Here is a 20,434-nt window from a genome sequence, read left to right as displayed (position 1 = left end):
TACTTCCAATCACTTACAAAGTGGGATTTCGCAGTGAATACAACACAATGGCCCACATCCAAATCGTACAAAAAGTGGTACCCAAAGTAATGAATAAAATGTACCACTCAGTTTAGGATTAGTAGATTACGGAGAAGCATACAGTGGCGACAAAGTTTATTAGAGCAAATGCCGCCGGTTCACCGGGACTTACTCCGGCTGGTGCTGAGAATAGTCAGCGCATCAGCCACATCCAGCCGCGTCCCCTCCGTTCCCCCCCCCTCCAATCCGCGCGCAATTTATATACCTTCCCGACCCCCTAGCTGCGCCTGCTGTGCCCCTCTGCTTCCCGCTCCCCCGCTTACCTCACTTCAAACCTTCAGGGGAGTCGGGGAAGCCGGGGAAGCCGGGCGCTCACGTGACTGTGACGTCACCGACGTCACGCGAACGAGCCGCTTGTCAACGCTTCTCCACGCTGCCGCCACGCATCCTGCCGTGCGGTTTTTGCTCTAATAAACTTTGTCGGTGCTGTATGATTTTGTCAAATGCACCTCAGCGGCCTTAAATGCATTAAGAAGACAAAATGTTGAAGAAGCATACATTGATATTATAAAGAACATTTACAAGAATGCCACATTAACCATTAGATTACATAAAGACACAAGCAAGATAAGGATCAGCATGGGAGTGTGGCTGGGAAACACGTCACCAAAGCTTTTCACTGCACTACTTGAAGACATTAACATTGGAAAGAATAGGGAATCAAAATCAACTGTGAATATTTGAGTCACCTACAATTTGCAGGTGACATTGTTATTTTCGCCACAAGTCCAGAAGACCTCCAGCAACAAATTGGAGAACGCGCTGAAGCAAGAAAGAATGTGGGCCTCCGTATAAAACTCAGCAAGACCAAAGTGATGTTCAAATATATAATGTCTGCAAATATTGAAATAAATGTAATAGAACTAGAAGTCAAAGACTATGTCTACCTTTGTCAGTAAATAACAACGGATGGGAACCTTTCTATTTAAATCAATATGAGAATGAAGATGGGATGGAGCGCATTTGAAATAAACATGACAGTATTTCAAGGGAATACTTCACTGTGCCTCAAGAAGAAAGTTTTTGACCAGTGTGTTCTGCCCGTGCTCACGTATGGATGTGAAACGTGGACCCAAACGCGAAGATAATTCAGAAGCTTCAGACAACGTAAAGAAGTTTGGAGATGTATGCTGGGTATTACGAGAGGGGGGAGTGTGTGTGTGTGAGAGAGGGGGAGGGAGAGAGTGTGTGTGTGAGAGGAGGAGTGTGTGTGTGTTTGTGTGTTGAAAACCACTGCTATAGACTAACAATATAGAAACAATGTACAATTGTATTGTTTCAAACTTTTATTGATGCATTGTACAATAAAGTATTTAAGACCAATAATCGTGTGTTGTACAGTATTTATCAATACTGTACGATAAAAAACATTTTCGTCCACACACAAAAACACATATTGTTGACTGTTACGCCGGTGCTGCCCGCAGACCAGACCCGTCCCTTATACTGAGGTTGGGACGTATAGGAACACACCCCCGCAGCAGAAGGAGCGTGTCCGGAGTGTAGTGAATTAGGCGTTGCCAGGCCAGGTGGTGTTTGCTAGCAATACTTGCCGGTACCGGTTAAAGAAGTTCCGTAGTCGTAGTCGTAGTCTAAGCCGGGTTCGAGGGGTATCAGAGTGAGCGTTGTCCAAGGAGTGCCGAGAGCGAGAGCTAGAGGGGGTAGTCGTACAAGCCGTGTCAGAACCTGTGAAAACACTAAGAGAATCCTGAAGTACTTCCATGCAGAGACTATGTCGAGCAAAGACTGAGAGCAGAGAGGAGCTAGATAAAGCTGGAAGGTCCAATTAGGAACGGAGGCGGGACAGGAAGAGCTACAGGGAGACACTGCAGATTGGTGCAGGCATAACAGGCCAGGTGAGACTTGTTGGTAACCTGAGAATGCCCGTGCGGCTTGCGGGGGCGGAGCCTGAGGTCCGGGGGACAGGAAGAAGAGTGTGCACACTGAGCGCGCTCCGTAACGCGTGTACGCGTGTGGACCGAGCCAGTGGATGGTGCAGGTGTGCGCGCGGGAGGGCGTGGGCGCGCCCGGCGCTGAGCAGAGGAATCGCCGAGGGAAGTGAGTGCTCTGTGTGGGGAGCGCGGAGAACGCCGATTCCTGACATTGACACAGTACTGTACTCACAACTGCTTTTCTACGTGTTACATTCATGTTTTAAAATTAACTATGGGGCTATAATTCTGAAGAAAAGGGAAAACAGTGTAATGCACTCCGTGTTCATTCAACTAATACGGAAAGCATACCGTACATTAACAAACAAACTTGAGAGTATACTTTAAAGTGCTTCATTTAAAAAAAAAACTATTGAGGGTTGACTGTTTCATTGCATCTCTTTGCTTCTTTTTAACGATTTCAATCAAGCGTTTTAACTGTAAAACTTAAATGGAATCTACGTTTTCTGTTTCAAGAAATTTAAGTCCAGTTTGCACCCTGTGAGCGCCTCTCCGGTCTTAGGTGGCGGCTCTGGTCCTCGTCATCTTCGGTTGCATCCAAATCCTGATTTTCGCTAGTAACGTTCTCGATTATTTCTGAGTCAGTCATATGCTCATAGGTAGGACAGCTGTTGTCCCCATCTACCCAAGATTATATCGTGGCCCCACTTTCCCTATCAACGAACGGTTCCAGTACTCTTTCTGCATTGGCCATGTCATTTTCTGTGACGCTTTCATTAATGTAGCTTTCAAAGAATATATTGGGGTGGTGACTTCTTCCACTGTAAAGCCCTCAAAGTCATTCTCTTCATCACTGTCACTGGCCACTTGGTAGTTAGCCGTTACCAGACTTGCACCAGTTACGTTTCTCCAACATTTAGAAATGCACATTTTTGTGATTGCTTCCCATGCTTCACCACCAATGTAAAAAAAAACTTCTTTTAGGTTTAACTTCTTTAAAAATGCAATAACAGAATCCTCACCCGTGATTATTCGCTGTATCAGCGTCTTTCGGAAGTTCATCTTGAACGTTGTTATAATGCCTTGATTCAGCAGCTGTATTTTTGATGTGGTGTTTTTGGGCAAGTAGCTGACTCGTATTTTGCCATCTCTGCTTATCAAGCTATCAGCAGATGGATGGGCAGGGCAGTTATCTAGCATCAACAGAGCTTTGGGATCCAACCTTTGTTGCCGTAAGTGTTTACATACCTCGGGTACGAACTGCTGATGAAACCAGTTTTCGAAAATGCTGGAAGTCATCCATGCATTTTTACTAAAGGCGTAGGAAAAAGGCATAGAGGCCATATTCACATGGTGGAAGCACCGTGGTCATTTAAACTTGCCTATACAAAGTGGCTTCAGTTTGATTCCTGTTTGGTTAACTTAAAAAAGTATTGTCTTTCATTATTGTTTAAAGCCTTGTTTTCACTGATCATCATTCTTACAAGCCAGAGAGGTATTTGGTAACATTTTGTAACACAGTCCGGGCTCATCCCAGTTATACACCTGTTCTGCGGTATAGCCATCATCTTCAATTATCTTCTGAAGCTGGGCAGGGTACAAGCATGCAGCTTCATCGTCAGCTGAACATATCTCTCCATATATAGCAGTTTTGGTTATTCCATGTCGCCTTTTAAATCGGTTTAGCCATCCACTACTAGCCGTGAATGAGGTTGGCTATTTCCGTAAAGTTAGTTGTGAAACTTTTTGCTTGCGTTTGCAGATGCGGTCCAGACAGAGGCATACCTTCAGATCTTTCTTGGACAAACCACTGAAACACAACTTTATCCAACTGGCTGTCTTGAGGTTGCCGCAAACTATTCCGTTTCAGTCCATCGTCTGTTTCTGTGGACTTAGCTGCATCACAAAGTTTCTCCTCCTCCTTTTCCATCCACGAACTAGGTCTCTAGTGTCACGGGAGATCAGTGCTTTTAACACAAGGGGGGAGGGGGGGAGGAGGGGAGCAAGGGGGAGGGGGGGAGCGAGAGGAGGAAGGGAGAGGGGGGAGGGAGGGAGAGGGGAGAGGTAGGAGAGGGGGAGGGAGAGGCGGAGAGGGGGAGGGAGAGGGGGGAGGGAGAGGGGGGAGGGAGAGGGGGGATGGAGGGGAGAGGGGAGAGGGGGGAGGGAGGGGGGAGGGGAGAGGGGGGAGGGGGGAGAGGGGGAGGGAGGGGAGAGAGGGAGAGGGGGGGTTGTGTGTCGGTGGTTTATCTGAGCGGCTGCCTGCAGCACTTACATGGTAGTCAGACAGTTTTTTTCAGCGGAGCAGCAGCAGGCAAGTTCTCTCCTTCTTCAACCTCTTGCTGGAGTGATGCCAGGATCCACAACTTGTGCAACTGGGCATACTCTGACCCTCCCTATCCCCTACTTGAGTCGGCGCTGTGAAAGTTTTAGAGGCAGAGCGGAGGCTGTGTGCTTCTCCGCATGGGGTCAAAGAAGCAGCAGAAGCAGGACACCGAAGGGGGAAGGGGGGGACGAGAGGGAAGGCAGCCGGTTCTGAGAACTCAGAAAATTTTAGGCACCGGTTCTTCTGAACCGGTGCGAACCGGCAGAATCCCTCCACTGCCTAAACCCCTGAACAAAGAGCATCAGAGCGACGCGTCACCATGGTAACCAGCGGTAAATCACACGTTGCCATGGCGACGTGACATCACATGACTCGTAACGTCATTTGACGCCTGAGCCGAGGAAATGGGGGCGGGGGGGGGGGGGGACGCAGGCAGCAAGCTCCCTGCAACCTGTCACATGACAAGCCCTGGTCAACAGGATAGAAAACGGCATGGTAGGAGATCTGCTGCATATTACCACGCTCACAGCGCGTTATAAGTGGATTTGCGTTGTAACGGATCGCGCTATAACGGGGTTGAGCTGTGTATATATGTAACGGGTATTCCACCCCACCCAATCGCATATATAGTGTGGGTGCGGAGAACATACAGTGTTACCAGGTGTGGTGCGTATACCTGCAGGCTCACAGGAGGGCTGAGCCTCCGCCAGTGAGAGCCTGGGGTGAATCCTCTGGAACGTTCTCGGTTTCAGCGCCTCCACCTATGTAGGATTCTATGGGAATGTAGAATGGCCCTAACATAGGAACCCACCCAGAAACCACATACACCAGTGTTATGGCTAACAGGTTTACTGAATGAATAAATGACAACTCTTACATAATACTTATAACACCACCATATTATAACATCCCCACACGGTGCCCACAGCCCAACCCCTTGTCCCGTGGTCAGCGCTGCCACTACGTGTGTTGAGAATGTTAAGGTTTGTTGGTGCACTTATGGGGTACATGCCGAGTGCTCCTGCACTCGGGCCTGCAACCACTTCACAAAGGATCTGTCGCTCGGGGATCCCGTCTGATCCGGTGATTCCTTGCCTGGGGTCCGCCAGGGGCGATCTCACCCTGAAGATAGTCTTTGTCTCTGGGGCGCAGACTTGAACCCAAGTCTCCTTTCAGGAAGCGCAGCGTCCGCTGTGTCCCTATCTATCACTGGCACTAACGTGACAAGTCCCTAACCTAGGGCCTGTCCCTGTAGCACCACAAGCTGGGGAGTGAGGACCTACCTGGGACCTAAGGGGTTAATGGCCTATCCGTCCCCCTAGCTCTTCCCGGTCCTGACTCTAACTACTTAGTACCCAGTACTTGCAGTAACGCACTGCCACCTACTTGGTACGTACAGCAAACGTGCTGCACAAACACTGTGCCTGCTTGTAAGACCTCACAGCTCTGACAGCCGTGACTCTGACAAGACAGCACACACACACTAAGGGCAGAGTCCCTAACTGGGGCCGTCCCTTATCAATTACCCACTAGCGTGGTGGGGAGTTGGGGCCTACCTGGGATATGGGGGACCTTACTTGGTGCAGGAGCTTCACTCGCTCCCTGCACCCTTCCTTCCCCGTTCTGCTCCCAGCTCCAACTAACTAGCGTGGGCTCAGCCCGCGAAATGTATCCACTCCTGCCTGGGAATCCTTGGCCCTCATTGGCCACTATCAGGCACCTGGTGTCTCCCTCGCTAGGCCCCATGGGAATTGTAGTCCTGGGGCGCCTGTAAATACATTGGGGCCATGTGCGCGATTCTCCTGCGCATGCGCGAACATTTAGGGGCCGCCGCAACCCTTTCTTGCCTATTCTCACCCTCGCGCGACTTCTCCCTAGCTCCAGGGACCCTTCTGCGCCGCCAAGACTCCCAGCGCTCCCTGCACTGGCCTCCACCCTTGCGTTGTGCCGGCGGGTCCGCCCCTGCCTCTGGCGGCACCCGCAACCGCTCGGCACCTCGGGAGAGGGGTCTCCGGAGCATGGAGGGCACCGGGGCTATATATGTATATATATATATATATATATATATATATATATATATATATATATATATATATATATATATATATATATACACACAAATACACACACATTGGGTGCTTTTTATCAATTTTTTAAAATATATTAAGTAGTTTATTAATATACTTATAGAAAAGATAAAATAGATATTAGAGAAATAAAACATTACTTTAAACTGGTGGACTAATTACTATAGTGTCCCAAAGACATAACTGATGGGGGGAAAAAAACAATACATTTTTAAAAGGAAATCCAATTTCAATGTAATTTTATTCTTTGAAAAATCCACACCAGCTTTGTAGGAATAGGACTTTGATATATGACCCATTTAAATATCTTATTTGACGCATCTATTGCTTCCCTGGAATAAAAAAAACTTGAGAAATTAGCCGAATCCTCCATCTTTCTATTTAGCCGTAAAACAATACTGGTAAGTATAAAAGGCCATCTGGCAAAAACAAACATTTAGCAAAAACAAACGAATCTGCTTTTTAAAGGTGGCATAATCTCTCTTCATGACTCAGAATATATGTGGTTTTTTTTTAACTTTAGATATATGTAAAAATATGGACAAATAAACCCGTTTCTTAACGTCCAAACTAAAGACGCCTCTTGTTTCAACAGTCACGTGTTGCGGAAAGCACTGTGTCTTTCGTCTGGGTCATTAGTCGCTGATAAACTCACCCCTGAATGAAACGTCACAAAGGGGCGTGCGTAGGTGAACCCGTCACGACGTTGAACAATCGCCATGTTTTCTAGAAGTTTGCGCAGACGCCATTACTAGAGACTGCAGTTGAGGAGAGAGGAAGGTGTTCTTGTTACTGCGGCAGGTTGAACGCCCGCTACAACCGCACAAGGTAATGATGGATGTTGAGCTATGTCGCCGTTTGACGTTCTAATATATTGTGGAAGTGTTGCTGAAGAAACAGTGGCGATGTGACACTGCACGGCTGCCATCTTGTTGTTGGAGCCCCGCTGTCCTATACGCGTAATGGCGGTTGCTGTCTCTGTATTTTATTAACCACAATACATTTCATGTAGCAGTCCAAGGGTTGCCAATTTTTTTTCTTTTGTAACGAAGTGTCAGATGGTATAAATCGGCGATCCAGATTAATCCAAGCACCGCGGGTATTGTGGTTATATTTTCTTTGTTGCTCCCTAGTTTTTGTAATAAATTATCATACGTTAGGAGGTTCTTTCGGTCTGAACTGTTACTCCAGGTTTTTTTTTTTTTATTTGATTAAAATATTTTTATTATTACAAATGATATCGAGCATACAATCAATATTAACGAAAACAAACTAGTAATATACAGAAACGCTGCTCCTTTTGTATACCTCCTAACTTGAAACACAATATTAAAGGACAGGAGAAACATTCAGACAAAAACAAAACATTCTATTTCAATTCTTCATAGTACTGTACTACAGATCTTGAAGTAATACTGCACAGGTGTTGTATTTTCACAGGAGTCACCCCTACTGCTGCTCTGTTTGCTATGCAGCAGCACTGTGCGATCAGAGACTGCTCCCCTGAATGTTACTCTCTCGGGCCCATATTCACTAAAGGGTGCAAAGCTTTGTACATCTTTCTAAAGGCTGCGTCCCTGCTGGTGCTGATCGCGCTCATGCTTGAGAGCGATAGTCACCAACTCTCTCTAAGCGTGAGTGCTTGGTGTCCTGGCTATTTTACAAGCAGGAGCGGGCATTGGGGGCATGTTGAGCGCGTTTCAAAGTCACTTTTTTTTTGTCTCAAGCGCCAAACTTGGGAGAGCGTGAGCGAGGACGTCAACATAAAGACTACAGGAAGTAAAAGCGGCAAGTGCACAGCACGCTCGGCGCCAGCAGGGATGCAGCCTTAGGCCTAGGACATAGTAAAATCAGCGTCGCTGAGGTGGGCTGAGCCGCGCTGAACAGATGCAGAAAGCCCCTGCATCTGTAATCGGCTATAGTTTCTCCCTCCGCATGCGTGCTGATGCGTGCGGAGGCTGAGAAAATCAGAAGAGACAGGCAAGTTTGAAATTTTGTCGCTTGGGGGAGCGGAGGTCCCATCCAATGGGGCTGCAGCCGGCATTTTACCTACTGTGTCGGTGAGATAGCAGAGCCACCAGACCGAGTAGAGGCAGCACAGAGGTCACTGTGTGTGTGTCACTGTGTGTGTGTCACTGTGTGTGTGTGTGTGTGTGTCACTGTGTGTGTGTGTGTGTGTCACTGTGTGTGTGATTTATGTATGTGTGATTTATGTATGTGTGAATATATTTATCAAAGTTGCACAATGTTAATAAATAATTTATTCTCACGTGTCTTTTTTTTTTAAATTTAAAATATTGTATAATATATACACACACACACACACACACACACACACACACACAGTGATACCCGCCTCCCAAGCGAGCTTGCTGTCTCCTCTGCCAGGACAGCAAAAAGCTCCTGGTAGAGCAAGCAGCAGCACCAAATTCTTTACTATGTCCTAGGCCTTAAGCGTGGAGCTTTTTAGTGAATATGAGCCCTAATGAGCAGGTTGAACATCGGAATCATTGTAGTAATCAGATCAGAGAGGACCAGCTTGTAATTTTGTTGGGCTCTGTGCAAGGGCTTTCGCAGGGCCTCTTACCTGGTCCGCCAGGCCTTTGTCCTCGACAAGACCACATTCGTCGGGAAGTTTTGGCATGGTCATATGACTTGACATCTCATGGTGTTGTGACGACGGGAGATACTTACAGAGGCCCTGCTCTCTCACGTCAATCAGTTTACTTGTTGTGGGGAAGAGCGCTTGTTTTTGTCATTTTACTTGATGTATTTGTAACATTAATAATGCACATCCACCAATTCTTTGTACCAAACTGTACAAACTGATTGCTCAATATTTTCAGGAGGAAAATCATTTCCTTTAACACATTAGTTATTGTGCTTAATGTAGTGTAGGCGGGAGAACTGGGCAGCCTATTGTGTTGAAGTTGAACAGACTGTACAATGTTCAAGAATGTTAATAATAAAAATGGAGAACCCATGGGGTTTTTTTTATTTTTATTATTATTATTAATAGCTACACTTAAGATTTGTATCCAGATAGTGCCAGAGTTGTGGTATGTGGGTATAGTCCTCAAGTCCATCTCTTTCCTTCCTTTCTCTCCCCCCACCCACCCTTTCTTTTTGTGGTTAACCCTAACCTGGGTGCCCCATGGAGCTGAACCATGTATAATATGTCTAAGGAAGCAATGTTTTCTCTCAAAATTCAGATGCTTGTTATTACAGATGTAGCAGACGTTATTACCCCTGTTAAATAACGCGCTAGTGTTAGTGCAACTCCTTACATTAACGGGGTAATAACGTTTACTGCATCTATTTAAATAACTAGGTGGCAGTTGGATAAAGTATTTGAAAACAACTTTCTATAGTAATTGGATTTCAAAAAATATAAAAATTTGTTGAAAGTGAAAAAAAAAATCACTAGCTCTTCTGTTTAAAAGAAAAAACTATTTTAATCAGGAACACTAATTCTTCAATTTGTAACCTTTCTTGATCCTGTATTTGGCAAAATAATGGTATCATTACATCTCTGGAGAAGGATGGTAATTTCTATGAGGTAAAAGTTCTCTTGGAGGGAAAAAGCATGACCCCGCAAACAAGATACCGCTAAAGTAGATGTACATTTTGCATTCTGCAGAAATTGCCACATCAGTTATTATGAAGCCGTCTTATAAGTAGTGATCATTTTTTAAAATTTTTTTTTCTTGACAGATGCGTCACTCCAATCGTACTCGCTATCCTGATTGGGATGAACAGGAGAGCTGGGATTACAAAAAGTACAGCAGAAGCTACAAACGAAAGAGAAGATCACGTAGCAGTGAGCAAGAGAACAAACACTGCAAACACAGACATTGTCACTTACAATCATCTGATAAGTAAGTGCCTGTCATGGTGTGCCTATAATAACTTTAATAATTAACTTTTTTTTTTTTTTTTTAAATAGCGTTTTTCTCCAAATGAGGCACAGGGAGATAAAGTGATTTGCCCAAGATTAACGAGCTGTCACCTAAATTTGAACCGGGCTCCCCTGCTTGTAAATTAATGTTAGTTTTCAGAGTCGGTGCCTCAATTCACTGAGCCACTTCTTCAGCGCCTATACAGAATTATATTCTGACCTGTATGGTGGTATATTAAGAATGATATAACATGCAATATTTATAGCAATACAATATTAAAGGTAGTGAAGTGTTAACCTGTTTAGTAAATATTTTTAATTGCTTGGCCCTGCCACCTTTTTTTATATAAAGAAAAAGACTGACAGTTTCCTTTCTTCCGTTTTGTTAGCATGTGCCATTTTCTAGTTTAATTGGGATGTATAGTGTAATTTATGAACTTAATGCAAACATTTTAAATCACACATCGTACTTCAAAATGTAACGATACTCGACCATTGAAGGAACTATCAAAACCTGATTCTAGTAATGATGCATATAGAGTAGGACAAACATTTTCTGACGAATGGGCTGCTGCTCTGAATTGTTAAAATCGGCTTACGATCTGTAACTCAACTATAGCTGTTTTTTTTTTTTTTTCCTCTCCCCTTTCTGATTTATAGCGTTATTTATTGATGTAGGCTTATGTGAATATTTGAAGTGAAAAATACAAGCTGCAGAAATTGTATGTGCACATACATCTCTAACAATTAATTGAGTAAAAACCTAGTATTACCACAGATGAACAAAATTGCCTTTTTGTATATATGTATCAAATATTCCTGCAGTTGAAATTAAGCAATTTTATGTCTGTTTAAGCCACAACCCAGAAGAAAGACCCATGATCGAGAGAGATCACCATGGCAGACGATATGTGGAATACAGAAATAACTACAATGATTACGAGAGTGGACACCGTCGGAGAGACTATGATAGCTACCACACCCAGTGCAGCAAGTCATCTGGGAAAAGTGTCATAAGCAATCACAGAGAGAGACATAGGAAGTATCGTCATTCCAGTCATGTTTCACATTCGGTATGAAACGTTTTTTTTTTTATTCTAAAATAGGAATATCTTGAATTAAATAGCATTACTTCAGCTGCTTAACGTTTATGCTCTAGTGCAGACAGAACTTAATTTTTTTTAATGATCGATCTATTGTTGTACTTCGTCTTTTTTGGTAACTTCATAGTTTTATAGACCACTATTATGGCTTTGCCACATCATGATGCATACTTTAGCAAGTGTAAACTGCTTGCTTTCATGCATGTAATATGCTTTGACACTTGAACTATAATTTGTTTTGACAATCACGTTTCCTAGACTTGTGTTTAAGTACAAAATGTGTAACCTGACCATCCACCAATAGCATGGAATGCTTTTATGTTCTGTCTTTATTAAATGAGTACTTAATTTATATGGCTGAACTTGGTTATGCATTGCTAAATATATTATGCATTGCAAATTAGTTGTAGGATTTGTGTTGTATAATTTTTCTGTTTTATCACATTGAAAGTATCTTATCTGAAAATCTGTTCCTTGCCATGTTTTTCTTCTGTAACATAAACTGTGTGCCCCTGGAATTTCTGGGGCCTGAAATTGAATGAAATTGCTCCCGCCAACTGTTCGTGGCCTGGTTGCGTAACTGAATACCTGAATATCTCCCCGCTGAATGAATTGCGTATTCTGCCCTGAATTCACTTGGTCGGGTTTAATGATTGGCTGGACGATCTTGGTGCCACTACTTCCTGTTTCCAGAAGAGTCACCGCAGGAAAAGATCCAGGAGTGTAGAGGATGATGAGGAGGGTCACCTGATCTGTGAAAGTGGAGACGTACTAAGAGGAAGATGTATAGAATATTTTTCAAAACTTTTTACTTTTAAAGAGATTGCTTAGAATAGAATATTATGATTGCAGAATTAAAAACAAAATTAAAAATGATATTTATATTTTTAATTTGATTAATTTCATTGCTAGAAACTGTTTAATTAAAAGTAGTTAGATTATTTATCTGTAACAGCGTAGTTAAAAAATATTTTTAATGACCAAATATAGTCACATTTTTACATTTTTAGCTTATGTAATTTAGAAACCAATTAGAATTTTTTTTAAATCATTTAGTATATAAAAAATGTTCAGACAAAATTAACTTGTTTCCCTTCTAGTCACTAACTTCCCTTTTCCTGTTTCTAGATGAAATTGTTCACACTGTGGGAGAAGGGGCTTTTGGAAAAGTAGTGGAGTGTATTGATCATAAGGGGTAAGGAAAAAGTTTGTCGCAGTCATGAATGTTATCTTAACCTTCCTCCTGCACGTTTTGGATCATGATCGCTCCAGTAGCTAACACATGATTGATTGACTGGTGCCCAAATACTAGAAATGGAAATTTGAGTGGTTGGCCTTATCACCCCCCCTTAGAAAACGAGCAAGAGCCTATGACGTACCTGGTACATCATAGGCACTTGAAAGTATGAAAACATATATGGATATTCTAAAAGGATGAAGGGAGCTGAGGAAGGAAAGCAGATCATATTTCTATTGAAGCAGCCGCTCTGAGGGTATGTTAAGAAAAGTTGCAGGCAGGTATGCTGCTTTAACCTTTTACAGTGCCCTTATGACGTACCAGTAATGTCATAAAGGCACTACAAAGGTTTAAGTAGCTATCTTGCCTGCTCGTTTTTTCTTTTATTAACATTTGAACCAGGGAGTCCTCCTGAGGGGCTTCTTTAATGGCAATACAGACTGCTTTCCTTTCTCATATTCGCTCATCTTTTGATATGTCCTATAATAACTTGAATTACATTTTTCCTATTTTCATGTTGTTGTTTTTTTTTTTTTTTTTTTTTTTCCCTCAAATAAAAAATCAATTTTATTGGCTTGGTTTTGATCAACTGTTTATAGCAAATGCCCCCCCCCCCCCCCCCTCTTTGATGCAATTCACGGTTCATGCCCATGTAACATTAATTTTCTGCTGTGTAGTAACACAAGACAAACTTGTTTGGGTTGCACTTCAGACAAAGGTGCCAACATTGCGTTGCAGGCCCTTAAGCACTGTAAAGGGCAATAGCAGACGATTTGAATCCGTAACATGACCACCTTCTTAGACACGCTCCAGATATATTTCATAAAGCAATCCCTGTAGTGTGGTGTGTGTGTGTATTCACACACCCACCCCTCTCCTCCCTCTATTTATCTATGCTAACATGAAAATATATAAAACTGTATTTTTATTTAAGGGGTGGTGTACGAGTAGCAGTCAAAATAATAAAAAATGTTGAGAGATATCGTGAAGCTGCCCAATCTGAAGTACAAGTGTTGGAGCATTTGAACACACAGGATCCAAAGAACACATTGTAAGTATGAGGTTTTTTTTTTTTTTTTTTTTTTTTTAAAGCTGACAATCCTCCCCTTAAGATCCAAACTGTCCTTGCGAGTGTGGCATGTCTAATAGGATAAATGTAAATTATTGGTGCCTTAAAAAAATGATATACCGTTTTTTGTTTTTTTTCCCTCCCCCCATTTTTTTCTTCCATAGCTCGGACAGTATATGCAATACTGTATATACAATTTTATAGTGCTATATAAACAATGTCCCAAGTTGCTTACAGTCTATATGTTTTTTTTTTTTTTATCATGAAGTAATTTTAGTAATTTGATCAAGGAGACCTGACAATGGGAATTCAACTGGGTGGCCAGTGTATTATGACCACTTAGCTACTTTTATAATGCTCACCTCTTGACCTCATAAACTTAGGATTCCTGATAGCATTTTACAACCTAGATGTTATTCACCCACTTAATACTATTTTTTATTTTTCCTATATAGCACAGACCCTGCACACAGCAATGTACGTTAAATGTTTGGTGCACAATGAGTCCTTGCCCTTGGTCCTTAGAATCTAATTTTAGTGTCTGATTCACAGAGTAGTGACTTGCCAATGGTCATAAGAGACACTGGGGTTCAAAAGCAGTGACTTTACCACTGAGCTACTCTATGGTTTATTTCCCTGTGTCAAGAAGTATTCTATGTTCTTAGATGCTCATAAATATTGGATAACTAGGGTAACCGAAAGATTTGAGCCAGGGTTACCAAAACTGCAATGCAGGCTATTGCACTCCGATCTGAAGTTAACTGCTATTGACTTGAATGGCTGTTAACTCCTGCGATTAGTGAATAGTGGCCTAAGAGGGGTAAGTCTCTGTAATCTAATAATTTAATGTGTAGTACATTTATACAGAAGGGGTGACCGCTTTTCTCGCTCGCGCACAACAGGATGGAAGGGACCATAGAGAGAGGCATTTGGGGGATGCGCATGCAGGCCTCATGTTTTTATAGGACGGTCTAAAAAAATGTTTAGTGTGGTATGGCTCAACTAGACAAATCAGTGTATTGTGCATGTGTATATATATATTTTTTTTTTTATCTTTTAGCCGATGTGTACAGATGTTGGAAAGGTTTGATCACCGTGGTCATGTTTGCATAGTTTTTGAACTGCTTGGCCTAAGTACTTACGACTTCATTAAAGAAAATAGCTTTTTACCTTTCCATTTGGACCATATAAGGAATATGGCTCATCAGATCTGCAAATCTATCAACTGTAAGTACTATGAAAACTAAATATTACTTGTGTTGCCTGATAAATTAGCTTTTCATATTTGTTTGCTTGAATTTTTTTTTTTCTCTTTCAGTTTTACATCAAAATAAACTTACTCACACAGATCTTAAACCAGAAAATATTCTGTTTGTACAGTCTGACTATGAAGTTTCGTATAACCATAAAAGGGTAAGTAGCTGTTAAATTAAGGCAGTAATCCTTGCTGCTTGATGCAAAGATTTTCCCCCGTTCACACCATTTTTTCACTGTCCCCTTTTTTTCCCCCCTACACTTCCTCAGCTCCAACTCTCATCTCTCTTTTCTCATTTTTATCCATTCCATCTATGCTCTTAACCCCACCCGTTACATAGTCAGTACTCCCCTTAAAGATTGCAGGCCTATGACAATGGGCCGTCTTTACTAAGCGGTACTGGAGGACAGCCCATTTTAAATCATTGTGCTGAAAGGTAGGCCTGTGTCTAGAAATGCTGATAACTCCTATAGCTAGCTGGGGGGAGAATGCTACATAAATGTAGTGGGGTGTAATGCTGTGCAGAAATAAATAGGTTTGATAGATAATTGTGTTCAGAATGTGGCTACAGTAGGGTTTAGTGCCTTTGTCCTATTTAATTTAAGAATACATTTAATCTGTATTTTTTTTTTTGAAGCATATTAATTGAGTTTAATCATTTTTTAACATTTCAGAGTAATTTAGATTCTGTATTGTAAAACAAAAGGGATGGAAAATACAAATATCTTGTGTCCATATTTGTTTGCATTCTGTCTTGCATTCACTTTTTTCTTCCCAGAAACGTGATGAGCGCCATTTGAAAAACAGTGACATCAAAATTGTGGACTTTGGGAGTGCTACGTATGATACTGAGCATCACAGTGCTTTGGTTTCCACAAGACATTATAGAGCTCCTGAAGTTATTTTGGGTTGGTGTCACAAAGCACTTTTTATTATGCAACCTTTATAGAGTGCTAATTTTTTAGTGGACTTTGTCCTAAAACAAAAAAAATGCATTTAAATAATTGTCGTATTTGACCAATTACATAATTCATTTTTTTATCTAGATGTCACTTGGATTTTGTCTTTATTTATAGTAGACCTATTTTTTATGAAAGTAAAAACGGAGTTAAAATGTAGATCTATCTCATTGGGAGGTTGGCTTTCATTATCTTAAAACTTGGTAGGCTATATGATTAAACAATATGTCCTTTTTTTTTTTTTTTTTTTTTTTTAATGAACTAATTGCTGTAATTTAACCGCATTTCTTGCGTGCGTACCATTAGTTCACTTTGGTTTAACATGAGCCTAAATCATTAACAGAAACTTAAATATAAAGTAGGGCTTGTAATGTTAAAGGCAGTCTACTTAAACCATTAGATTTAGATCTATTACAAACCCAATTTTAATAGTTTATTAAATTATAATTTGCATGAGGTAATATTTTTAGTTTGTTGCTTTTCTTACCAGTTACATTGTAGTTAACTTGTTTTTTTTCCCCCCTTCTAGAATTAGGATGGTCCCAGCCATGTGATGTTTGGAGCATAGGTTGTATATTGATTGAATACTATATTGGATTGACTGTTTTTCAGGTATACAAAAACAATGTGTTTCATTACAAAGCTCAATTTGCTCATAGACTTTAATTGTGAAGGAAATAATCTTTGTGATGCCATATTTTTTCTTTTCCTAAAGACTCATGACAGCAAAGAACACTTGGCAATGATGGAAACCATTTTGGGTCCTTTACCACTCCACATGATACAAAAGACTAGGTGAGTGTTCTTCTTTTTGACCCATGTGGGTAAGGAACAATGACAGTTCTGTGTATTTATTTTTTAGTGGCCATTTTCTGAGCCATAGTTATAGTCTTGTAATACTGTATCTCTGGGTGCATATTGCATTTTTGCAAATGGTGATTGTAGCTCCTGTCTGCATAGGAAACACAAGTACTTTTATCATGACCGGTTGGATTGGGATGAACATACCATTGCAGGTCGATATGTTAAGCGGCGATGCAAACCTTTAAAGGTAAGTAGCTCAGACAAGAAGATAGTTGTGGCAGATGAATATTTCACTAATCTCCCAAGGCTATATTGTATATGTTTAAAAGAACTACATTGGAATCACAATTACCAGGCAGAACAGAGGTTAATAAATATGTGTTTATTTAGCTGAAACTAACTGTAGACAAGTATCTAAAACACTCCAACATCCCACTACACAGTAACTTATATATGGAAGTGCTAGGTGCAGGGCACTGCTGAAGCAAACTTACCTTGGATGCAGTTACCAAGTCCATCAAATCCCGGTTCCCAGTAGCAAGGGGTGACCACGCCAGGGTCTTTAAAGTCCAGGTATAGGATGGTTTCTAGTCACCGAGACTACCATGCAATGTCTGTAGCTCGGATCAGTTCCGGCTTGTATAGTTTCCTGGACTCCACTAAGCCATGGGGACTTCTGGAATGGACCAATCTGCAGAGTGGTTGACGCAGTGTGCTGAAGGACAGGCCTGGGAGTGTGTGAAATTAGAACTGATGGGAACCATTGGTATGGCTAGGACCTGAATGCTGGTCCCCTAGATCTGTTCTAGGCACATTGCTGAGTTGGATGCTTGGGAGAGAACACGATCTCTATACCTTTTTGAGTATGCTATACCTTTTGAGTATGTACCCTCCCAGCAGGTGGACATGTCCCTTCCTAGTCTGCCATTGTCCCTGGACACTGCACCTGGCCCACACAATGATTAGCCCCCTGACTCAATGTATGACTGATACACAGCCATTGTCACTGACCCAGGCATACAATGTCCTCTCAAACTTAGATAACATTTGTATAGCACACTAACTAATTGCATTACGTGTAACTAGGGTCTCCAATCCTAGAGTTAAGGGTGAACTCTGATTTGTCTTATTGATGGGCAAAGGCAGCCAGCATACGTGCTTAACCTTTATTCTGGGTGCCATGCTATGCTGCCCCTGTTATTCCGTTCTCAATTAATTTGTTGGTTTGTTTTGCGTGGTTTATTTTTTTTAACTATATTTCTCTTAATAGGAATTTATGCTTTGCGAAGACTGTGATCATCAACTACTATTTGATCTTATCCAAAGAATGTTGGAGTATGACCCAACTAAAAGAATCACTCTTGATGAAGCTTTGAGGCATCCTTTTTTTGACAAGTTAAAGAAGGTTACATCTGTCTCTTCACCAGTAACTTAATACATGGACTGTCGGTCAATAAAAAAACTTATATTGTATATTTATTTAAATAAAAAAATTGTACAGTCTTTGTAAACCTTTTTTGTATAGTTTTGTATCAGTCATGTTAAACCTTGTAAATATATTTTGTTTGATTTCCAGCAATTGTGCTTAAAATAAAACATGTAAAGGGTTATTGTTGCTCTTATTTCCCACAATCTCCAGCCACCATTAGTTTTCTAGTCGTATCAATGATACCCACATTAATAAGTCCTAAACTTGTTTTACATCAATCTGAGAAATACACAAGCATTTGAACATTAGACATGTCACGTATATTCCATCTGTGTAAAAATAATTAGACGGTGGGTTAAAGACATGGGTGGCTCATTCGTCATCTTCAGTGAGGCAGGTTTGGTTAGTTTTAAGTAATGGAGGGGGAAATTATTCACTTGTTTTAAATAGCCACTATATAGATAATTGCCAACTTAATGACGGTTCACATGCCACATTAATACTACTTGAGGTTAATTGCATATGTTTTCTTGTGATGAAATAGTATTGTATTTTGATTTATTTTTAAATTTGTTTCTAAACTGAAACTGAATTAGTCTTTTGATCCACAATGTAACCTGGTTCGTGGTGGTTTAAATTGGACCAGTAAAGCATTCTCTCATCTAGAGTGCAATGAATAGAATTTTGTTAATATAATGTATTTTATATGTAGACAAACACCCTAACAAACCTTTAAAAGATAGATGGATATATATATTTTGATCCGGATTTGTCTTGTATAATGACCATCCACCCAGCGTGTCAAAATTCCCCATTTTTAATTAGACCTACTCTTATTGCCTCCTAAAACACTTGCTTTCAGAAATGCATACCGTGCCTTAATACTTAACCTCAAAAATCAGTTCCTTGATTGCGTTATGCTATACAAGTCTTCACCCACCAAACAGCAATAAATGTTATTTTTCACCCCAACAAACCCTAGCACCTGCTCCATATTATACAATAAAATATTTTAAGTAGAAATAGCAGTGTTAGTCCAGTTACTAGACCTGAAGAAGAGAGAATTCTCTACAGTGGTCTTATAACATTCATTGTTAGTCCAAAATAAAAATAAAGATATCCCCTAATACTGAAGTGTATTCATTTACTCTACAATATCCAAAGCCAAATCGACAAGTGAGCAACATTTTCCCTGAAAGCTCCCTCTGGCAAATAGAAGATCCAACCAACTCGAACAAATAGTGCTAGAGTTATTCGAACATTTAACGTGGTGTGTGGATCGGAATACCCATGCGATGGCGTGCAATTTATTTGAATCGTGCCGACTTAAACACGCGGCTTGTTTATCGTTTTGCACGGGTCAGAAAAGGGCATTTTAGCGTTGTCTGCAATACCTGGCGAAACTCAAGTGGGCGATCGCGAGTTGTCATAAAAATCCAATAGCAATTCAATGTCTATTATACACAGAGCAGTGTGTACTGTGCTGTGCAGTATCTGTATTATACAGTACGCAGAGCAGCGTGTGTACTGTATCTATTATACACAACAGTGTGAAACGCATAGGCATGTCACAGTATCACATTTCTGCGTGACCGTTTGAAAATATTTATTTGAACTGATAATCCATCATACAGCGTTCTCGCCCCCGCGCGCACAGCTAAACTAAAACAATAACTACAGTATTTCAAAAGATTTTATTTAAAACAATTTTGTTTTTGTTTTTTGGCAAACACGAATTCATTACTTGTGCCTGATTAACAGAAATAAATGGTTAAAACAATAACATACTGTATTTTCAGAGCTGCAGCCCCCTCTCCACGATCTCCCCCCCATCTCGCAATGCCATAACGAAGAAAGACAAGAGCTACTGTATTGTATTTTTGTACTGTATTATGCATTAAAAAATAAAATCTATTTTTTTAAACCGACCCCCTCTTGCAGATCTGAAATTCTTATGAAAAGTTCAACAAACAAAGCATTGCACTTCACATTAGTTTGGGAAAAAATATATAGAAAAACAAAAAATGTTTTTATAAAAATTATTATATTTTTATTGTTTAATCAATCATTTCTGTTAATTCAATAAAATTCTATAGAAAAATACTATTTTCCTGCATTAAGGATTATCCAACATGTCTTCTGTCCAGCTCATGATAATTACGCAACAGTACATTTACGTGAATGGCTCTGTTGTGTTGTTGATAAGCTTTGAACTTCAAGTTGACTTGTTTTGTTACAGTACGATAGCAGTTTTAAAAGGGCTTGCTTAGCTAGGCCTGTATCTCACACAACATGTT

General features: G+C 41.0%; 1 protein-coding gene across 1 annotated transcript; it reads left to right on the top strand.

Annotated features, from left to right (window-relative positions):
* The first annotated feature begins 7,058 nt into the window (after positions 1-7,058).
* CLK4 (CDC like kinase 4) lies at positions 7,059-20,065 on the top strand. Its single transcript, XM_075601609.1, has 13 exons — positions 7,059-7,211; positions 10,098-10,261; positions 11,138-11,354; positions 12,078-12,168; positions 12,513-12,579; positions 13,556-13,672; positions 14,751-14,917; positions 15,009-15,103; positions 15,724-15,853; positions 16,434-16,516; positions 16,620-16,699; positions 16,865-16,955; positions 17,979-20,065. Exons 2-13 carry the CDS (start codon positions 10,098-10,100, stop codon positions 18,141-18,143), a joined length of 1,467 nt encoding a protein of 488 aa, XP_075457724.1. The 5' UTR covers positions 7,059-7,211; the 3' UTR covers positions 18,144-20,065.
* The last annotated feature ends 369 nt before the right edge of the window (positions 20,066-20,434 follow it).

Source organism: Ascaphus truei, chromosome 5 (assembly GCF_040206685.1).
Source record: "Ascaphus truei isolate aAscTru1 chromosome 5, aAscTru1.hap1, whole genome shotgun sequence".
NCBI lineage: Eukaryota > Metazoa > Chordata > Amphibia > Anura > Ascaphidae > Ascaphus > Ascaphus truei.
The sequence above is the reverse complement of the archived record's forward strand: the minus strand, read 5'-3'. Positions and strand labels throughout refer to the sequence as shown.

What these genes read in the sequence shown, in the direction of transcription:
- CLK4 (XM_075601609.1), top strand. Translation starts at nt 10,098, where the DNA reads ATGCGTCACTCCAATCGTACTCGCTATCCTGATTGGGATGAACAGGAG. An exon ending in CCAGTCATGTTTCACATTCG is followed by an intron (nt 11,355 to 12,077) that starts GTATGAAACGTT and finishes TCCTGTTTCCAG; the next exon opens with AAGAGTCACCGCAGGAAAAG. An exon ending in CAGGATCCAAAGAACACATT is followed by an intron (nt 13,673 to 14,750) that starts GTAAGTATGAGG and finishes TTTATCTTTTAG; the next exon opens with CCGATGTGTACAGATGTTGG.